A 16,829-nucleotide genomic window follows, 5' to 3' on the forward strand; every position below is an offset into this window, starting at 1 on the left:
CGTTTTTAGATCTTGAATGTCTTTGAATTTCACTGATGTTTGATGTTCAGTCATGTTTGATCGTTTCTTACAAAGTGTTGACTGACCTGAGCAAGGTAGTGTGCAGACTCTGCACCACGACTACCTCCACGGAAGCAGCGCACACGGAGCATGGTGACCCTATGGAGGTGTACGAGAGAAGTTGTGATGTTAAGGTAAAACAGTACAAAATCGAAAATAGTGAAATATAGTAAAATGCAGCATAATCATTTTGTTCATTATCTCAGTTATTGATCATTGCTTTGTCCATTTGTATGAGTATTCTGATCTGTATTTCCAATCAAATCTCATAATCTGAGGCATTGGATTATTTGTAGCATACTTAGAGGTAGGGGCAGGATAGCCTAGGTTGTATTGACTTGCTGCACTGAACTGTTCACACTGAATTTGATTCCTGATGGGAGATTCCATGATGAAAATGCCAGCAGGGGGCAATGCGATACATCCAGAAGTATGCTATAGAATTGGGACGTCAAACCGGGCGGTTGTGTTTTTCTTTCCATGTGTAGTGGTCACTTAGTTCAGTGGTTGGCCATAACATGACGGTCACATTACAATACCATAACACTGGTCACTTCCTAAATGGCACACCGACGTTGGGCCAACGTTGGTGCAATGTCGCAAGGCTTTTACACCCCATTGCCAACGTTGCACTGATGTTGGAAATCCACTTGTGACCGTTCCGACCTTTGCCGATCTATTGCCAATGTTAGCCCACATTGGCCCAATGTTGGTGTGCTATCTGGGTTGGTTAATGGCCTGTGTACCCATCATAACTGTGCTTGTTTCTACTGCCACTCCCACAATACGAGATGTACGTACAGACTGATGTGTTGCTGCTTGTTGCCTTGGCCATTGGGTTTGCAAAACAGCGCAAATAGACTAACAAGGCTTAATCAATAAATCACAGACAAGAGCCAGGTCACAGTGTAAGTAAACATAAGCATGAGTAATTGACATCTGATTGTGGACACAGGATTGGGGGGAGGAGGGGGGTTCACGCGAGTGAATGGACAGCACCAATCAGCCTCCAAGCACGAACTGACGGATCAAGGTCTCTCACAGCATCCTGTGCCAATGCATTGCCTTTTCATTGAGGATGCATGGTGGAGGTGGCAAGGGCCCAAAGGTCCTGTAACTGATAATGATAATCTTTGTATGTTAAAATGTTGCGCGGATGTATGTCCATACACATTCGGTCAGATCCTGAATGTCTTCTGGAAAAGTCGAAACTAAATATTTCAATTACAGGAAAAGGGATTACAAAGAATAACAAATAAATTAGATGCAGGAGGAGGCCATTCGGTCCATTGTGCTGGGATACACCAACACGAAATTAAATAAATGCATCAACCGGATGACTTAATTTCACTGCGAGGGTGGGGGGGGGGTGAGAGTGGTTTTAGGTGAAGAATATACAACATGGACTACACCCTACTTTGATGGGATCCTTTCACAGACATCACACTCAACATAGATACACACAATCACCATCAATACTCAAACTACCTCTAAGTCCTGCCATTCTCCTTGTACCCCTTGATCTCAAATGTTTCCAGGTACCCATATAGTTCCAATTTATACCTATCCACTGTTTCTAATACCACTGCCTTTCCAGGGAGATCATTCCATGCTTTAACTCCTCTCTGAGTGAAAGACCTTTGCCTTAGTCCAGTTTTAACTCTCCTCTTCTTTACTCTCAGGCTATGTCCTCTTGTCACATCAACGTTCATTCTGCTGAGAACTCTTCTGTACTTATTTTGTGTCAACCCTTCATTATCTTAAACATCTCTATCATGGATGAAGATCCTCAATGCCAGACATGAAATCAGAGTCCTCTCCCAAGACATATCGTGTGCCTTCAATACGGTCTGGCACCCTGCCCTGCTCACAAAACTCTCTTGTCACCGGAGTGTTTCACCGGAGAGGACAATAGATTTGCTCTCCATCTGTCTGTCCCACCTGTGTTTTTTTTCGACCTTTTCCCCATACTCTTTAACATGGTATATGTTTAACATGGTATACATACCCTTTAACATGGACCTGACACCATTGACAATGGTGTCAGGTCAGGTTCGATCTGTGACCTGCTACAGGTACCATGTAAACCTGTACTAACCTGTTCCATGGTCGGGTTGTCGGCGACTAAACCGTCTCCCCCACCAGGTTTTCTGGTGAGGAGGGTGTTTGGATATGGACACCCAGCAGGATTAAAAACAAAACCTGTCAAAGGGCGGAGGAGCTCCTTGTGAGCCAATGGCCATCCATATCTAATGCCCAACTGTGTCTGCGGACGTCCTCCTGCAGTTGGGTCACTTCTTATTAGGAGGTTGGTGGTAGGATTTGCACTCCGGCCACCGTAAAACCCTTCATTCCGCAAAACGCAAAAACGCAAAAAAATCTGAAAACCCACTCCGTGGGAGTACCTCCTGTGCAGCTTCCCTTCGCAGGGCAGCTCACCGGATGACGGGATTGGGGCAAAGCCTTCGGGACCCCCAATCTTTGATAGGAGGGAAACCACGGGGTAACATCCCTGGGTCAGATTGCGGGAGAGTGTGTCGGAGTGGTGCTGAGGTGTCGTCCACCAGACGGCGGTCTCCTTGGGTTAACCTGAGGCGGTCCCTTCGGGTGGGTGCCTGGAATGTCCTATCCCTAAGAGAGGATGATCACCTGTCTCTGTTATCATCTGAGCTCAAGCATTTGGACATCGGGATTGCAGCTCTCTCTGAGGTTCGGAGACCAGATTGCGGCGAGATAATGGTGGGTGGTTACACCTACTATTGGTCTGGTCGCTCTGATGGTTACCATACCCAAGGAGTTGCTGTAGCTGTGTCCAATAAGCTGACCCCAATGATAATTGAGGTAACACCGGTCAACGAGCGTATTATGAGATTAAGGATTCGTCACTCCTTTGGTGTCATTTCCCTGGTTTCTGTTTATGCTCCGACTGAGGCGAGTGATCTCACCGTGAAGGATGCATTCTACGCCACACTCGAGTCTGTGGTTGATCAGTGCCCCAGACAAGATACACTTCTAGTCTTGGGGGATTTCAATGCATCGACTGGAACTGATAGGGACGGTTATGAGGTGTGTGTTGGTCCCCATGGGTCAGGAACTATGAACCAGAATGGCACTAAGTTCCTTGACTTTGCAAGAAGTCATGGACTTAGGGTGGCTGGTTCATGGTTTCAGCGCCCACAAGCTCATCGCTGGACTTGGTATTCCAACGCTGGCGGTGTGGCAAAGGAGATTGACCATGTCCTCATTGACGCTCGTTGGAGGATGATCCAGAACTGCAGGGTCTACCGGAGTGTTCAGTTCCTCAATACTGACCACAGGCTTGTTGTAGCAACTCTAAAGCTGCACCTTAAATCCTGGAGAATGGTACCATCCCAGCCGAGGCTGGATGTTGCCAAGCTCAGGGATGAGAGAGTAGCTGAGGAATTTGCGAACAGGCTGAGTGGACACTTGGGGGCTCTGGGTGCTTTGGGGGGTCCTGAAGAGTTGTGGAGCGCCTTCAAGACCACCGTCCTTGATGTTGCCGGTGGATGCCTCGGAGCTCACCGCAGGGCAAAGAAGAATTTTGTCTCTCAAGGGACACTGGATACCATTGACCAGAGTCGCAGGGCCAGGCTGAATGGCAGAGCTGAGCTGTTCAGGGAGCTGAGGCATAAAACTGTACGTGCACTGAGGGTGGACAAGGAGGCCTATGTGCGAGGAATCTGTGAGGGGTAGAGCATCACCTGTGGACAGGTGATTCTCGTCCCGCTTACACGGGAATTCGCGCATTATGTTCATCCAAGCCCATCCCTCGGAGCACTACAGTTCGAGCAGAGAGTGGTAGGCTCTTGACAGAGGAGTCTGAAGTGAAGGCCCGCTGGGCCGGTTACTTTGAGCGGTTGTACCAGGCTGATCCCCCAACTGTCGAGTTGGACGTCAAGGGTGTTACAATCCCTGTTGCTGACCCTCTAATCAACTGTGGTCCACCTACGCTTGTGGAAACACGGGCTGCGGTGAACCAGTTGAAACGGGGCAAAGCTCCAGGGATCTGTGGCATCCATGCCGAACTTCTCAAGGCTGGTGGAAATGCTGCACTCGTGTCGTTGCATGCAGTTTTGTGCTCTGCCTGGAACACAGGCATCATCCCAACTGACTGGAAGAGGGGCCTTGTTGTCCCTCTCTGGAAAGGGAAGGGTGATTGCCAAGACTGCAACAACTACCGAGGGGTGACGCTGCTCTCAGTGCCGGGCAAGGTCTTTGCTCGGATAATTCTCGATAGGGTTCGCCACCATCTGCTTGAGCACCAGTGTCCAGAGCAGTCAGGCTTTACACCAAAGAGGTCAACTATTGACCGTATCCTTGCACTTCGTGTCCTCACTGAACGCAGACGAGAGTTTCAGCAGGGGCTGCTTGCAGCCTATGTTGATCTCTGTAAAGCGTTCGATTCAGTGAATCGGGATGTCCTCTGGAGGATTCTTGGTCTTCGTGGGGTGCCACCAAAACTGATCGATCTGATGTCTGAACTCTACTCTGGTACTGAGAGTGCTGTGAAGTGTGGTGGTACCATCTCTGACTTATTTCCAGTTGTTACTGGAGTTCGTCAGGGATGTGTACTTGCCCCCACACTTTTCAGCACTTGTATGGACTGGATTCTAGGGAGGATGTCGGAGAGATCAAGTTGCGGTGCGTCATTTGGGAATGTCAAGATCTCGGACCTTGACTTTGCAGATGATGCAGTCATCTTTGCGGAGACTTTAGACATCCTCTTGGGGGCCCTCGAGGTGCTGAATGAGGAGTCGGAGCCATTGGGATTACGGGTTTCTTGGGTCAAAACTAAGATCCAGGCTTTCGGTGACATCTTGGATGCTGCTGTCTTGTCTGTGTCTGTTTGTGGTGAGGATGTTGAGGTCGTGGAGAGATTCACTTACCTTGGCAGTGATATTCATGTCTCTGCTGGCTGCGAGTCAGAGGTCAATAGACGTCTGGGTCGGGCCTGGGGAGTCATGGATTCACTGGATCATGGGGTGTGGCGCTGCCGGTACCTGTGCGGGAGGCCGAAAGTCCGAGTCTTCAGGTCCTTGGTACTTCCAGTCTTGCTCTATGGGTGCGAGACTTGGACTCTGACCAAGGATCTGAGACGGAGACTTAATTCCTTTGGTACCAGGTCTCTTCGGAGAATCCTTGGCTATCGCTGGTCGGATTTTGTGTCCAACGAGCGGTTGCTGAGAGAGACTCGGATGAGATTTGTTACCTGCATAGTCCGTGAGCGTCAGTTGCGGCTGTATGGACATGTGGCTCGTTTTCCTGACTCTGATCCTGCTCACCAGATTCTCTCAGCGAGGGAGTCTCATGAGTGGAGGAGGCCAGTGGGTCGACCACGTGCCTCATGGTTGCAACAGGTTGACCATCATCTCAAGGAGATGGGGATGGGCCTGGCATCTGCCTGGGGGATGGCCAGATGGCGGCCCCTGGAGTACCGGCGGAAAGTGGACTCAGCGACGTGCTGTTCTGGCACATGCTCCCATACCTGACCTGACCTGACCTTTAACATATTCAACTGAAACTTGGTACATGGCTTTATTATGATAAGTTACAGAAAAAGTTCGAGTTTCAGAGAGTTTCATCAATTTTTCAGTTTTTCCCTTTTTTGACTTAGTAAATATCACGTTGGTAGGGGGATAGGTATTGCAAAACAATTCTCACTCTTGTTACTCTTGACGAAGGAGAGGGTATTGCATTTGGGTCCGTTTGTTACTTGCAAAATGGAAGATTTTTCAAGTACATTGGTCAGTCGATTTTGTTCTGTCTGTTTGTCTGTCTGTCTGTCTGTCTGTCTGTCAATCGTCTACAGGTCACAATTCTAAACCGATCGTCACGGAACATTACCAAGTTGTAGAGGTAGTCTCAACTGAGAAGCCTATTTTGATTTTGAGGTCAAAGATCATCTTGGGGTCAAATTTCTAAAATCGTCATTTTTCATCCAATTGGCTTGAAAATTAAACATCAATTTCATAGTGCGTCACTGAATTGGGAAACGAACTATTTTTGAGATCAAAAGGTCAAAAGGTTTTTTTTTTACACTTCCATGACCTAATCTGTTGAACTCTCTCATACATTATTTTTAACTACAAAAACGATCTTATAATGCTTCATCTTCCTCTCTCACACATGTGGTACTCTTTACTGTTTCACAATGGACTACTCTTCTGCTATTTTAACAGACTGCTCTCATTTCGACCTCTCCTTCATTCCTTGCCTAAAAAATCCAACTATTACAGCGCTTCTTCTCTCCATGTTCTGAATTCGCCTTCATTGCATCCATCAAGAATTGTGTTAAATCGCATCTCTGACCTAAAACTTTTAAAAACCACAGTTTGCCATGGATGTTCGCTTTCCATCAAACATTCTTTTTTTCCAACTTCAGTGCCAACTCACCCCCCTCCCCCCTCTCTCTCACCCTCAAAGCAACCATCCCACTCTTCTCCCTCCAAGCCTCCCTCTCACCTCTCTCAAAAATCGCCCCCTCACCTTTCTCCCACGTTTCATCCCCCTCACTCTTCCTTCTCAAAGTTGCCTCCCCTCTCATCCACCAACCTGCCTCCCTCCACTGCCCTCTCACCTCCATCTCTTCACTCCACCTCCTCAAATCCTCAACTGCCTTCTTCCTTGTCTCTTGTCCCCCCTCTCCCCCAGCACCACAGAGCCTTTTCTCCTCCTCATTTGGCCCCCTCCCCTCCCTGTTCTGCAATACCCCACACTCCTTCAGCAACCCTCCTTACTTCCCCCCCTCGTCCCTTGTCCTACCCTCCCCCTCCCCCTCCACCTCCTGCACCCAAAGCCTCCTCCCCTTCCTCTTCATTAAAAGTGTGGACCTCAAATATCCGGGGCCTTCGCTCAAACCTTTCAAATCTTTCCATACAGGTTGCCACTGACAAACCAGACATTATCTGCCTAACAGAAACTTTCCTCTCCCAAGACGTGTCTGACTCCCAAGTATCTCTCCCTGGCTACTCCCTCTTACGGTATGACAGACCTGAACCTCGTCCTGGTGGAGGTGTTGCTCTCTTCATCAAAGACTCTATTCCTCACTCTCCATGCACTGCTCTCACTCCCCCACACCCCCAGGAATACCTCTGGCTTCGACTTCCCCTCCACTCCCACCTCATGTTTATATGTGTACTGTACCATCCACCGAACAGTGATGACTCCATCTACACCTCACTATCCGAAAACATGGACCATCTTCTATCTTCTCATCCAAACTCTCTCTTCCTCTTATGTGGTGACTTCAATTGTCATCATGCCAGTTGGCTCGGTGTGGGTACCTCTCTCACCTGCCATGGCACCTCAGCAAAAGCTTTCTGCGACTCATTGGGACTGACTCAATCGGTCAACTTCCCGACCCGGATCTCAACCAATGGTACTCCATCGCTTCTGGATCTGATTTTGACAAATTTCCCTGACAATATCTGCTGCTCTTCCTTCGCTCCAATTGGTTCTTCTGACCACGTCCTTGTCAAAGTGGACATCTCTCTGGCTGTTATCAGAGAACCACCTCACCGCCGTCGAGTCTGGCATTTCACTCAAGCCGACTGGCAGGGTCTCCGAGCAGCCATCAAACTGACAGACTGGTCTCCTATCACTACTTTCTCAAACATCAACTCATCCTGGGAATTCTTTCAAAGAAACTTGCTCTCCCTCATGCACAGATTTATCCCCTCTCGTGTTCAGTTGTCTTACCCTTCCTCCCGCCCTTGGTTTACTGAAGCTTGTGGCGAGGCAGTTGTCCTGAAACAACTTGCCTTTGCCTCATGGAAAGCAAACCCAACTGAGGGCAATCTCAGTTCTTTCCACAAAGCTCGGAACAAGTGTGTATCTACCCTCAGGAGAGCCAGAAAACAACATCTTTCTCATCTCAAGTCTGAACTCTCAAACCTCTCTCCCTCCTCAAAATCCTGGTGGCGTTTAATCAAATCTGTTTCTGGTGTATGTTCCCCCTCCATCCCCTCCCTTACCTCAAATGGCCGCACTGCTGATTCCACACGTGATAAGGCTGAATGTCTAAACTCGGTGTTTGCAGCTAAATCTTGTGTCCTAAACCCATCACTATCTCTACCCACTTTACCCAGTCGCACCCAACTGTCCCTGGACTCTGTATCCTTTTCTCCTGACAAGGTGGAGAGCTTGCTTTCAAACCTCGAGTCAGATTCTGCAACCGGTCCAGACGGCATCAGCCCACGTGTCCTCAAAGCCTGCTCTTCTGCTCTTGCTCACCCTCTCTCTGTTCTATTCACCCTCTCATTTGCCCAAGGTCATCTGCCATCTGCTTGGAAATCTGCTAACATCACTGCCCTGCATAAAAAAGGTGCAAAAACAGATCCCTATAACTACAGACCAATCAGCCTTCTCCCAATCATCAGCAAGGTGATGGAATCCATCATCGCCTCAGATATGAAATCCTTCCTCTTCTCCAATAGCTTGATTTCCGGTAATCAATTTGGTTTCAGACCAGGTCACTCTACCCTAGATATGCTGCTTCTGCTCTCTCAACAATGGATGGAGGTCCTCAATGCCGGACATGAAATCAGAGCCATATCCCTAGACATATCACGTGCTTTTGACACAGTCTGGCACCCTGCCCTACTCACCAAACTCTCTTCCCATGGTATTCAAGGCCATCTCCACTCATGGCTCGCAGACTTCCTCTCCTGTCGCAGTCAACGTGTGGCCCTAAATGGAGTTCTTTCATCCCCTCTTCCTGTGCAGGCTGGAGTTCCTCAAGGTAGCGTTCTGGGCCCTGTTCTTTTTCTGGTTTTCATCAATGATCTCTCGGACTCTCTGGAAAATCCTCTATTTCTCTTTGCCGATGACTCCACCCTCTGCCGTACCATCTGTCATCCCTCAGACCGGCAAGCAGCAGCTTCTTCGCTCACTGCAGATCTGGATAAAATCACAAACTGGTCCAACACGTGGAACATGTCTTTCAATCCAGACAAATCTCACACTCTCACTATGTCTCTTCGAAAGGACCGTTTACAAAACCCCCCATCCACTTTCTCAACAATCCTCTGGAAGAAGTCTTTTCTTTCAAGCTTCTAGGTCTCACTATCTGCCATGACCTTTCCTGGGAAAGTCACATTTCCAACCTCGCCTCAAAAGCCAGTCGCCGACTGGGAATCCTCCGTCGTGCTAAGTCCTTCCTCGGCCCTCTTGAGCTCCTGACCACTTACAAAGCTTTTGTCCGTAGCCTGATGGAGTACTGCTCTCCCCTCTGGGCTGGTGCTCCTGCCTCCCACCTTTCTCGGCTTCACGCTGTCGAAACCAGGGCATTTAAGATCATCGGCATCTCCCGCAATGAAGCTGAGTCTTTGGGCCTCTCACTCAATCACCGCAGGTTGGTCGGTGGTCTTTCTGTCTTCTACCGACTCCTCTCCAGCCTTGCCCCCCCTGCTCTCTCTGCGATTTGTCCCCACCACATTTCCACAGGGCGCTCAAGGTCTGCCAACAACCCCCTTCTGGTAAAACTACCAAAATCACGAATCACTGCTCATCTTCACTCTTTCATTCCTCTTTTTTCCCGCCTTTGGAATAAACTTCCTCACTCTATTCTTTCCCATTCTTCCCTCCAGGCTTTCAAAACAGCTGTTCACCACCACCTCTTATCTTTCCCCATCCAAATCCTCGATCTTTTCTACCCCCGATAATCCACCCAAGCCCACTTCCTTCATTTCTCCTGCTTTCCTTTCTGAAAGTCCCTGAAATGTCCATCTTCTCTTCGCCATGTTCCCCGTCCCATCCCCATCCCTCTCCCTTCCACAGTTCACCTAATGTGTCTGTTCCCCACTGTTTTGTCCCTTCCACTCCTGCCCCTCTTGTCTCATGCCTCCTTGCTGTGAGTTGTGTGTTAGCTCTCATACGAGCCTCGACCAAGGTATACAAAAAAAAAGAAAAAAAAGAAAGGTTAACTCAAGGGCAAACATTTAAAATCATCAATTTTCAACTCTAAAATCGTCAATTTCCATCCTTTTAACTTTCATCTGAAAAATCGTTAATTTTCATCCGATTAACCTGAAAATTAAGCAGCAATTGAATAGTGCATCACTGGATTTGGAAAACAACTATTTTTTTAAGCAAAAGGTCAAAAGTCAACTCAAGGTCAAACTTCTAAAATCAATTTCAATCTGAAAAATAATCAATTTTCATCCAATTGACCTGAGCCTTGATTAAGATTGTCATTTTATATCATAGTCAGGAGGCCCAATGCAGAATAGTGTACGACCCTGCTGATTCCGTGTTAGAATAGTGCAACAGGTGTAAATTGACTGTCCAAACACACAGAAACGTGAATCAACTTGTTGCCAACTCTGGATATGGATAGTATGGCCGCCATGACAGTTTACAAAATGGTCGCCATTAAATACACTTTTCGTCATATTTCAGCCGCAAATTGACATGAAATTACAAAATTAGGGTCGATTTCCATGTTTTTGAGCATGCCTGAGCTGATGGGAGTATAGAAAAAAACATTGCTCCATCCATTTTCTAAAAATAATATGACTTGTTTTTCACTATATTATTTTTAAAGAAATGTTCAGGCTCGAATTAGAATGTCTGATTGTACAAACCACAATCAATGAATTTTACAACTTTGCTATAAAATGAACCTAAACTACATAACTGTGTGTTTTTCTGTTACCCAGGACTAACTGAAAAATGAAAGCCGCAAGATTTCTCACAGGGGGTTCAAGGGATCGAGAAGAAGAAGAGCATGTAGACTGGAATAAATGCTTTATTTGCCAGGACAGTTCAAAAACTAGCAAGTCAACGCCACTTCGAAAGACTACAATCGTTGGTGTGAAAACTGTAGCTGAATGTTGCAAAGAAAGAGAGAAATATAATGACGCTAAATATGTTGACTCATTCTCAAGAATCAGAAAATATTCTGTACCGGAGCATGTCGAAAAGATTCAATGGCACAAATTCTGCTATAGTGACTTTACTCACGCACAAAAAATAGACAGACTGAAGTCAAGGATTCAGCCACAATCTGTGACTTATGCAGAAGAGATACCCACAACATCAGGTTCCTCAGAGAAATACCATGTCCCAAAGTCACTAAGATCCGCGCACAGCGCTATGGATTGGTCAAAATGCGCTTTCTGCCAGACTGACATTCCTGGAAAAGCTGGTGTCCTGACAAATGTTGAATTTGATCACACATCATCCAGGATGCTTAGTTTGGCCCAATTTGACCCCACCATGCGTCACAGGTTTGCAGGTGTTTCAGATTTGATGGCAGCCGAAGGTAAATATCACCTCAAGTGTTATGTTTCTTTTCGCAGAAAGTATAAAAAGGAGAGTGGAGAGAAAAACCAGTCTCCTGAAAGCATCTGTTTCAGAAATGTGATGAACCAGCTTGAGAAAGAGCTGCAGAAGGGACATGTGTTTACCCTGAAAAACATCTGGGAACACTACAGCATGCTGTTATTGAATGATTTTGGAATTGAGGCTGGAGCCTACAAAAGCTACAATTTCAAGCAGAAAGTGGAGGTTCACTTTGGTAGTGACAAGGTGATATTCGTGCAGCCATTGGATGTCACAAAACCCCTCATAGTTGCGTCCTCAACTGTGACAAAGTTTGCCATGAGAACCGCCGTGAATGATTTATCTGAAGAAGGTGAAAGTTCTGAAGAAGATGAATTGGCCCAGTGCAGTCTGCCTCATCATGAGAACGAAATCCTTAGCTGGATCTTCAGAGTGGGCATAAAGATTTACAGTGACGTAAAACAGTCTCCAGGGCATAGCATTATCGGTGGACTGAACACAGAAAATGCAGAGCGAATTGTACCTGAAACCCTGTACATGCTTGTAAAGCTTCTTTGTGGTGGTGACAGCACTGACAAGATGGACAATGAAGAAGCGGATGAGACAGATACCAAGAACAAAGTTCTGAGCATCTGCCAAGACATTATTCATGTGGCTTCAGGAGGCAAAAAACTGACCCCCAAACACCTGGGCCTTGGCCTGGGCAACGAGACATTTCAGCCGCGACTCATGACTGCACAGCCTATTACTGCTTACTGTGTAGAACTGACGACATGCAAATTCCGTGGGTCATGCTCAACTCGACGGTGCAAATGTACACGGAATGGACTGCCTTGCACAAAAGCATGTGGATGCAAAGCCCTTTGTAGGAACCCGTTCAGTGTACAAGCCGATCAATAGCTCTGAAAATTGTACTTGGGTGTTCTCACAACACTTTTCTCTTCTGCAAAGCAACGTAATTTTGTGTTAGAAAGAATCTGACAGCTGTTGAAATAACCTTTGACTGACTGTAAACCCATCTCCATCAATAGTGCTAAACATTTTCTTTTTCACATTTGTTGCTCGTATGTGCATTTTCAATTTCGTCTTTAAGTTGTCAATTATGTGAAAAGTTGTGATCCAGTACAAAAATAAAGCACAAAATAGTGTTCCTCGTGTCAGATTACATAGTATTTCACAATCATGACAAATTTCTGGCTAGTACAATTTGCAGTAAGAAAAAGACTAAATCTGATGGCGGCCATTTTGATTACTGTCATGGCGGCCATAATATTCAGATGCAGACTTGGCAACAAGTGGAACTAGACTTGGTCATGCCTAGACTCTTCAAAAACACCAGTTGCACCATTCTAACATGAAATCATCAGTGAACCTATTTTCTAGGCTAGCTACAGATTTTGGCTTCTAGACTATCAAGTCAAGACATGGACAATTTGATGTATACATGGCAACCTTTGGAGAGGGGGGGGGGGTGGTTGAATTTTGCAAGTATCGTGCTCTGCATGGCGTCTTTTTCTTGTTTGTTTGTTTGTTTGTTTGTCTGTTTGTCCACACATTACTTTATTGTTTTTCTCCACAAATGCTGGTCAGATTGAGACAAAATTTTCACTGAAGGTGTGACTACTCAGGTAGAATGTTTCAATGACGATTATGACTTCATGGGTCACGTCGTATGGCAGTCATTACATTTTTTTTAAACGTTCTAAAATGGTCTTCTCTAAAATGGCTGAATAGATTGAGGTGAAACTTTACATGTATGACTGCCTATCCATGAGGAACAAAAATTTAAAACGCATATGATGTCATATATGACATGGTTTGGCAGCCATCTTGGATTTACCCGCAAACCTATAAAAAATATTCTTCTCAAGAATGGCTGGACAGATCGAGGGGAAACTTAACACAAATGTTCCCCAAGCCTTGGGTGTACAAGTTTGTTCAGGAATAATTGATAGGTCACATGATTTGGCAGCCATATTGGAGTGAAGAAAAATATTAAATAATGTTTTCTTTGGAACCGCGTAATCAATCGACATGAAAATTCGCGTTTATGATCTCGTTGTGATGGGGAATGCATGTTTTAAATTTCAACTTAATTGGACACGTGATGTAGCACCCAAAATTATTTAATTTTAGATCTGGGTTCTTTTTGATTTTTTTTTTAAATGAGGCTCACTTGGCTGTGCCTGGATGGGTTTAAGGGTAGAGGAGTAGCAGTTGAAATGCGAATCCTCTCCATGTTCCTCCTGATGACTTCATCTTTGCTTTTTGCTTGTTTTGGTTCCTTCTGATTACTCCAATACAAAACTGTACCTAATTGGTCTTCCATTTGATTTGAATTAAATTTATTTTAATCCCATTCTAAATTCATTTGAATAATAATAGACATCATGTGTCAGGGTCAGGTGGTTGCATCAAAGCGGGACGTCTTGTTACCCGGTCATAACTGCCAGCAGTTATGAAGTGGCAGTTCTAATTATGTCTCCTATTAATTACGTTGCCCACCCTGGTCCCGAATTAACATCTCCAACACTTTCCCCACAACTAAAGTCAAACTACCAGGTCTATAGTTTCCAAATTCTTCTCTGGATCCTTTCTCAAATAATGGTGTTACATTTGCTACTCTCCAGTCCTCCTGTACCTGTCCTGATTCCAGTGAACTATTGAAGATATCTGTTAACATCTCGCTTACCTGCTCAACCACCTCCCTCAATACTCTCAGTTGCATATTATCTGGCTCCGGAGACTGATCTACTTTTAGATTTACTAGCAGTTTCTTTACTTCCTCCACTCCAATCTGTATCTTCTAGAAAAGCCCTTCCTCACCTCCTTGTTAGATACTCTCAGCTATTTATTGGCAATTCTCCTGACTGTTCCTGTGTAGAGGTTGAAGCAAAATTACTGTTCAGTAAATCTGCCATCTTGCTTTTATCAATAACCATTCCCCATGTGTTATTCCTCAATAGCCCACACTTATCCTCACCTGTTCATTACCCCTTATATGTATACTGGTGCATCAGAGGCCCAGCTAACGTGGTCACTGCGCTGGAGGTCAAAAGATCTCCATGAATGACCGAAACAATGTTTGAATTTACTGCATTCAGAATTAGCTATTTAATAAGTTACGTTTCCACAAAGATCATTCAAATAAAGCCGAGACTGGTGGCTGCTCGCTTGCAGAAGGTAAAAGGTGGGAAAATGCCCATGAGAAATAAATGTTTTTATCATAAATGTAAATGGGGATAAGGATTGGCAAGACTATAAATAACACACAAAATAAACTAGACGGTCAAAAGACAGAGAGGGATGATAGGGGAAAAGAAAAATGATCTTCTCAACAAGAAAAATAAACCAGCTAATGACACTGGCAACACCAGATTCAGACTATGAAGGGGAACAGAACAGGTGAGGATTTGTGCAGGCATGTGCTGGTCATGACTGCAGGAAGATGGTGTTGTGCAGGCTGAGATTGCAGTAGGCGAAGTGCAGCTCCAGGCGGAAGAGGAGAGGATGCCACGATGGTGGGGAAATGACGTCTTCGTCTCTCAATCTGTCCTTCTTGAATGAGCCACAAAGCAGAGAGAGTCGAGATGTCTTCTGCCATAGGTCCAACTCTCGCATGCACGTGCAAACACGGCTTTTAAGTCCCACAGGGCCTGCCATTCCAGCATGCGGCAGGTCCTAATTGGCCGCCTGGTTCCTGTAAGCGGCACCATCTTTCGGGCACCTCGGGCTCCCAACTCTTAACAGGCCTCCAAGCAAAACCATTCCAAGTTAGTGTTCTGCCTTCAACTGGGAACTCCACAGCTCACTTCACCACCATGGCCTGCAGTTTTCTGGCCAAATGGTCCTGTGATTTTCCTTTCAAAGCACGTTGCGCTTTCCTGGTGCCTTTGTGCCCAAGGCCTCCACCTGGCATCACCTCTACAGGAGGTTTTACATGGTACAACATTACCCCAATTCTGCTTCTTCTTTTTTTTACAATCACTGCCCCCATCAGTGCATATATTACATACGACTTACCCCTGACAGATCCATAATATAGGAATAATTCTACTCTACTCAATCACATGGTCCATACTATTGTAGCATCGACGACTCAACGAATGTCAAGCTCGTCACGGCGGGAGGGTAAAGTCACGTGATGTCCCGAGCGGCTCAACTCCTGAGATGTTCCGAATTAATGGCGGACAATGTGCGTGCGGGTCGTGAGGAAACGTGAGAAACTTAAAGCTTTTGTAAAATGAATGGTTTATTTCCCGTAACCCAAACAACCAGGGGAAAATTGACCCGATCAAAGGAACACGACGGTGGGTTTGGAGGGAAGGAATAAAAAATACCAAATTGATAATAAATAATTTTGTACAAGGTGGATAAAAGAAATCTAAAGAACTAGGGCACCACACACCAGACTCAGTCACTGACGGGAAGGAGACCAAAAAAAACCGGGTGACTCAGCTCTGGTGGTAGTGCGGAGCGAGCAAGCGATGAGGAGCCAAAGGCACACAGGCAGGCAGACGAAATGGGGCAAGGCAGGAACGATGAAGTGGTAGGCAGACAGGCAGGATGAACAAGCAAAGGGCAAAAATAGGTAGGCAGGACAACCTCCTCTATCAGCTCTCTTCAGAGTCCTCCTCTTTGTCCTCAGTCGACCTCAGACCCTTTTACTCCTCAGACACTCCATTCTCCTTACATCATCTTCGCCTTAGACTCCCAACTCCCCGATCAGGCCCTCCTTCTTTGCCCGGGGCAACGCTCCACCCCCTTCAACTTCTCTAACTCCGCCCCTTGGGAGGCATTCATGAAATAATCCGCCCGTTGGGAGGCGACAACCGCTCCTCCCCTCGCTCTCGAGGCCTTCCAAGCTCCATCCCCTTTTCTCTCTCTTTCCGACTCTCCTGGCATCTCCAAGTAAAGGTTTACATGGAGGTTTTACACACAATTTCCTTATCATTATCCTGAACTAACTATTACCATGCACCACCTCCTGTATGGTGCACATTCAAGCAAGACATCCTAAAGCTGACATTTCCATACTTATTCCATAAAGATGTACTAACTACTCATATATGGACCATGCTACTCTATACATTCCTATCTGCTTTATGATAATATATAACGCCCCCCCTCCCACAAGTATAACACTATTCTGAGCATAATCTATATCTAGACCACCCAACCCCCATTTCCACATCACCATACTTAAGGAATCTCTTGCTATTATGCTAAATATTCTTAGACATATCATTCTCTTACTCTCTTTTGGCTTGCCCAGTTATTTTCTGAACTAGTATCTGTTTTCGTCCAATATTGAAATGAGCACTCCTTATCTCACTGCTCAACCACCCTTGTCTCCCTCTGCCTCATCTCAAGTTTTCATCTCATTGGAATGTACCTATTCATTTGCTCCTTGAAGGTTTCCCATTTTCTCTCCCAATCAAACACCAGGCTCTGTCCTTGTACCT

The 16,829-nt window shown here is 45.9% G+C and overlaps 2 protein-coding genes across 3 annotated transcripts in view; one reads left to right on the forward strand and one right to left on the reverse strand.

Annotated features, from left to right (window-relative positions):
• LOC147010488 (glycine amidinotransferase, mitochondrial-like) overlaps positions 1-16,829 on the reverse strand; it is a 38,741-nt gene that overhangs the window by 17,134 nt on the left and 4,778 nt on the right. The window contains exons 1-2 of one of the 2 annotated variants that reach the window (XM_085860251.1): positions 15,970-16,103; positions 87-159 (exon numbers count right to left, since the gene is read on the reverse strand). In XM_085860251.1, the coding sequence (XP_085716377.1) occupies positions 87-152 (66 nt within the window). In that variant the 5' untranslated portion in view covers positions 153-159; positions 15,970-16,103. Of the gene's footprint in view, positions 1-86; positions 160-15,969; positions 16,104-16,829 lie in introns of those variants that run through there. The other variant, XM_085860250.1, reaches the window with a different exon arrangement.
• LOC147010489 (uncharacterized) lies at positions 57-12,787 on the forward strand. The gene is made up of 2 exons (XM_085860247.1): positions 57-194; positions 10,740-12,787. The coding sequence occupies exon 2, from the start codon at positions 10,753-10,755 to the stop codon at positions 12,262-12,264; it is 1,512 nt and encodes a 503-aa protein (XP_085716373.1). The 5' UTR covers positions 57-194; positions 10,740-10,752; the 3' UTR covers positions 12,265-12,787.

Source organism: Eptatretus burgeri, chromosome 16, assembly GCF_056783735.1.
Source record: "Eptatretus burgeri isolate ZD-2024b chromosome 16, Ebu_testis_v1, whole genome shotgun sequence".
In the NCBI taxonomy this organism is placed as follows: domain Eukaryota; kingdom Metazoa; phylum Chordata; class Myxini; order Myxiniformes; family Myxinidae; genus Eptatretus; species Eptatretus burgeri.

Excerpts from the sequence above, each read along its gene's own strand:
- LOC147010489 (XM_085860247.1), top strand. The coding sequence starts at position 10,753 with ATGAAAGCCGCAAGATTTCTCACAGGGGGTTCAAGGGATCGAGAAGAA.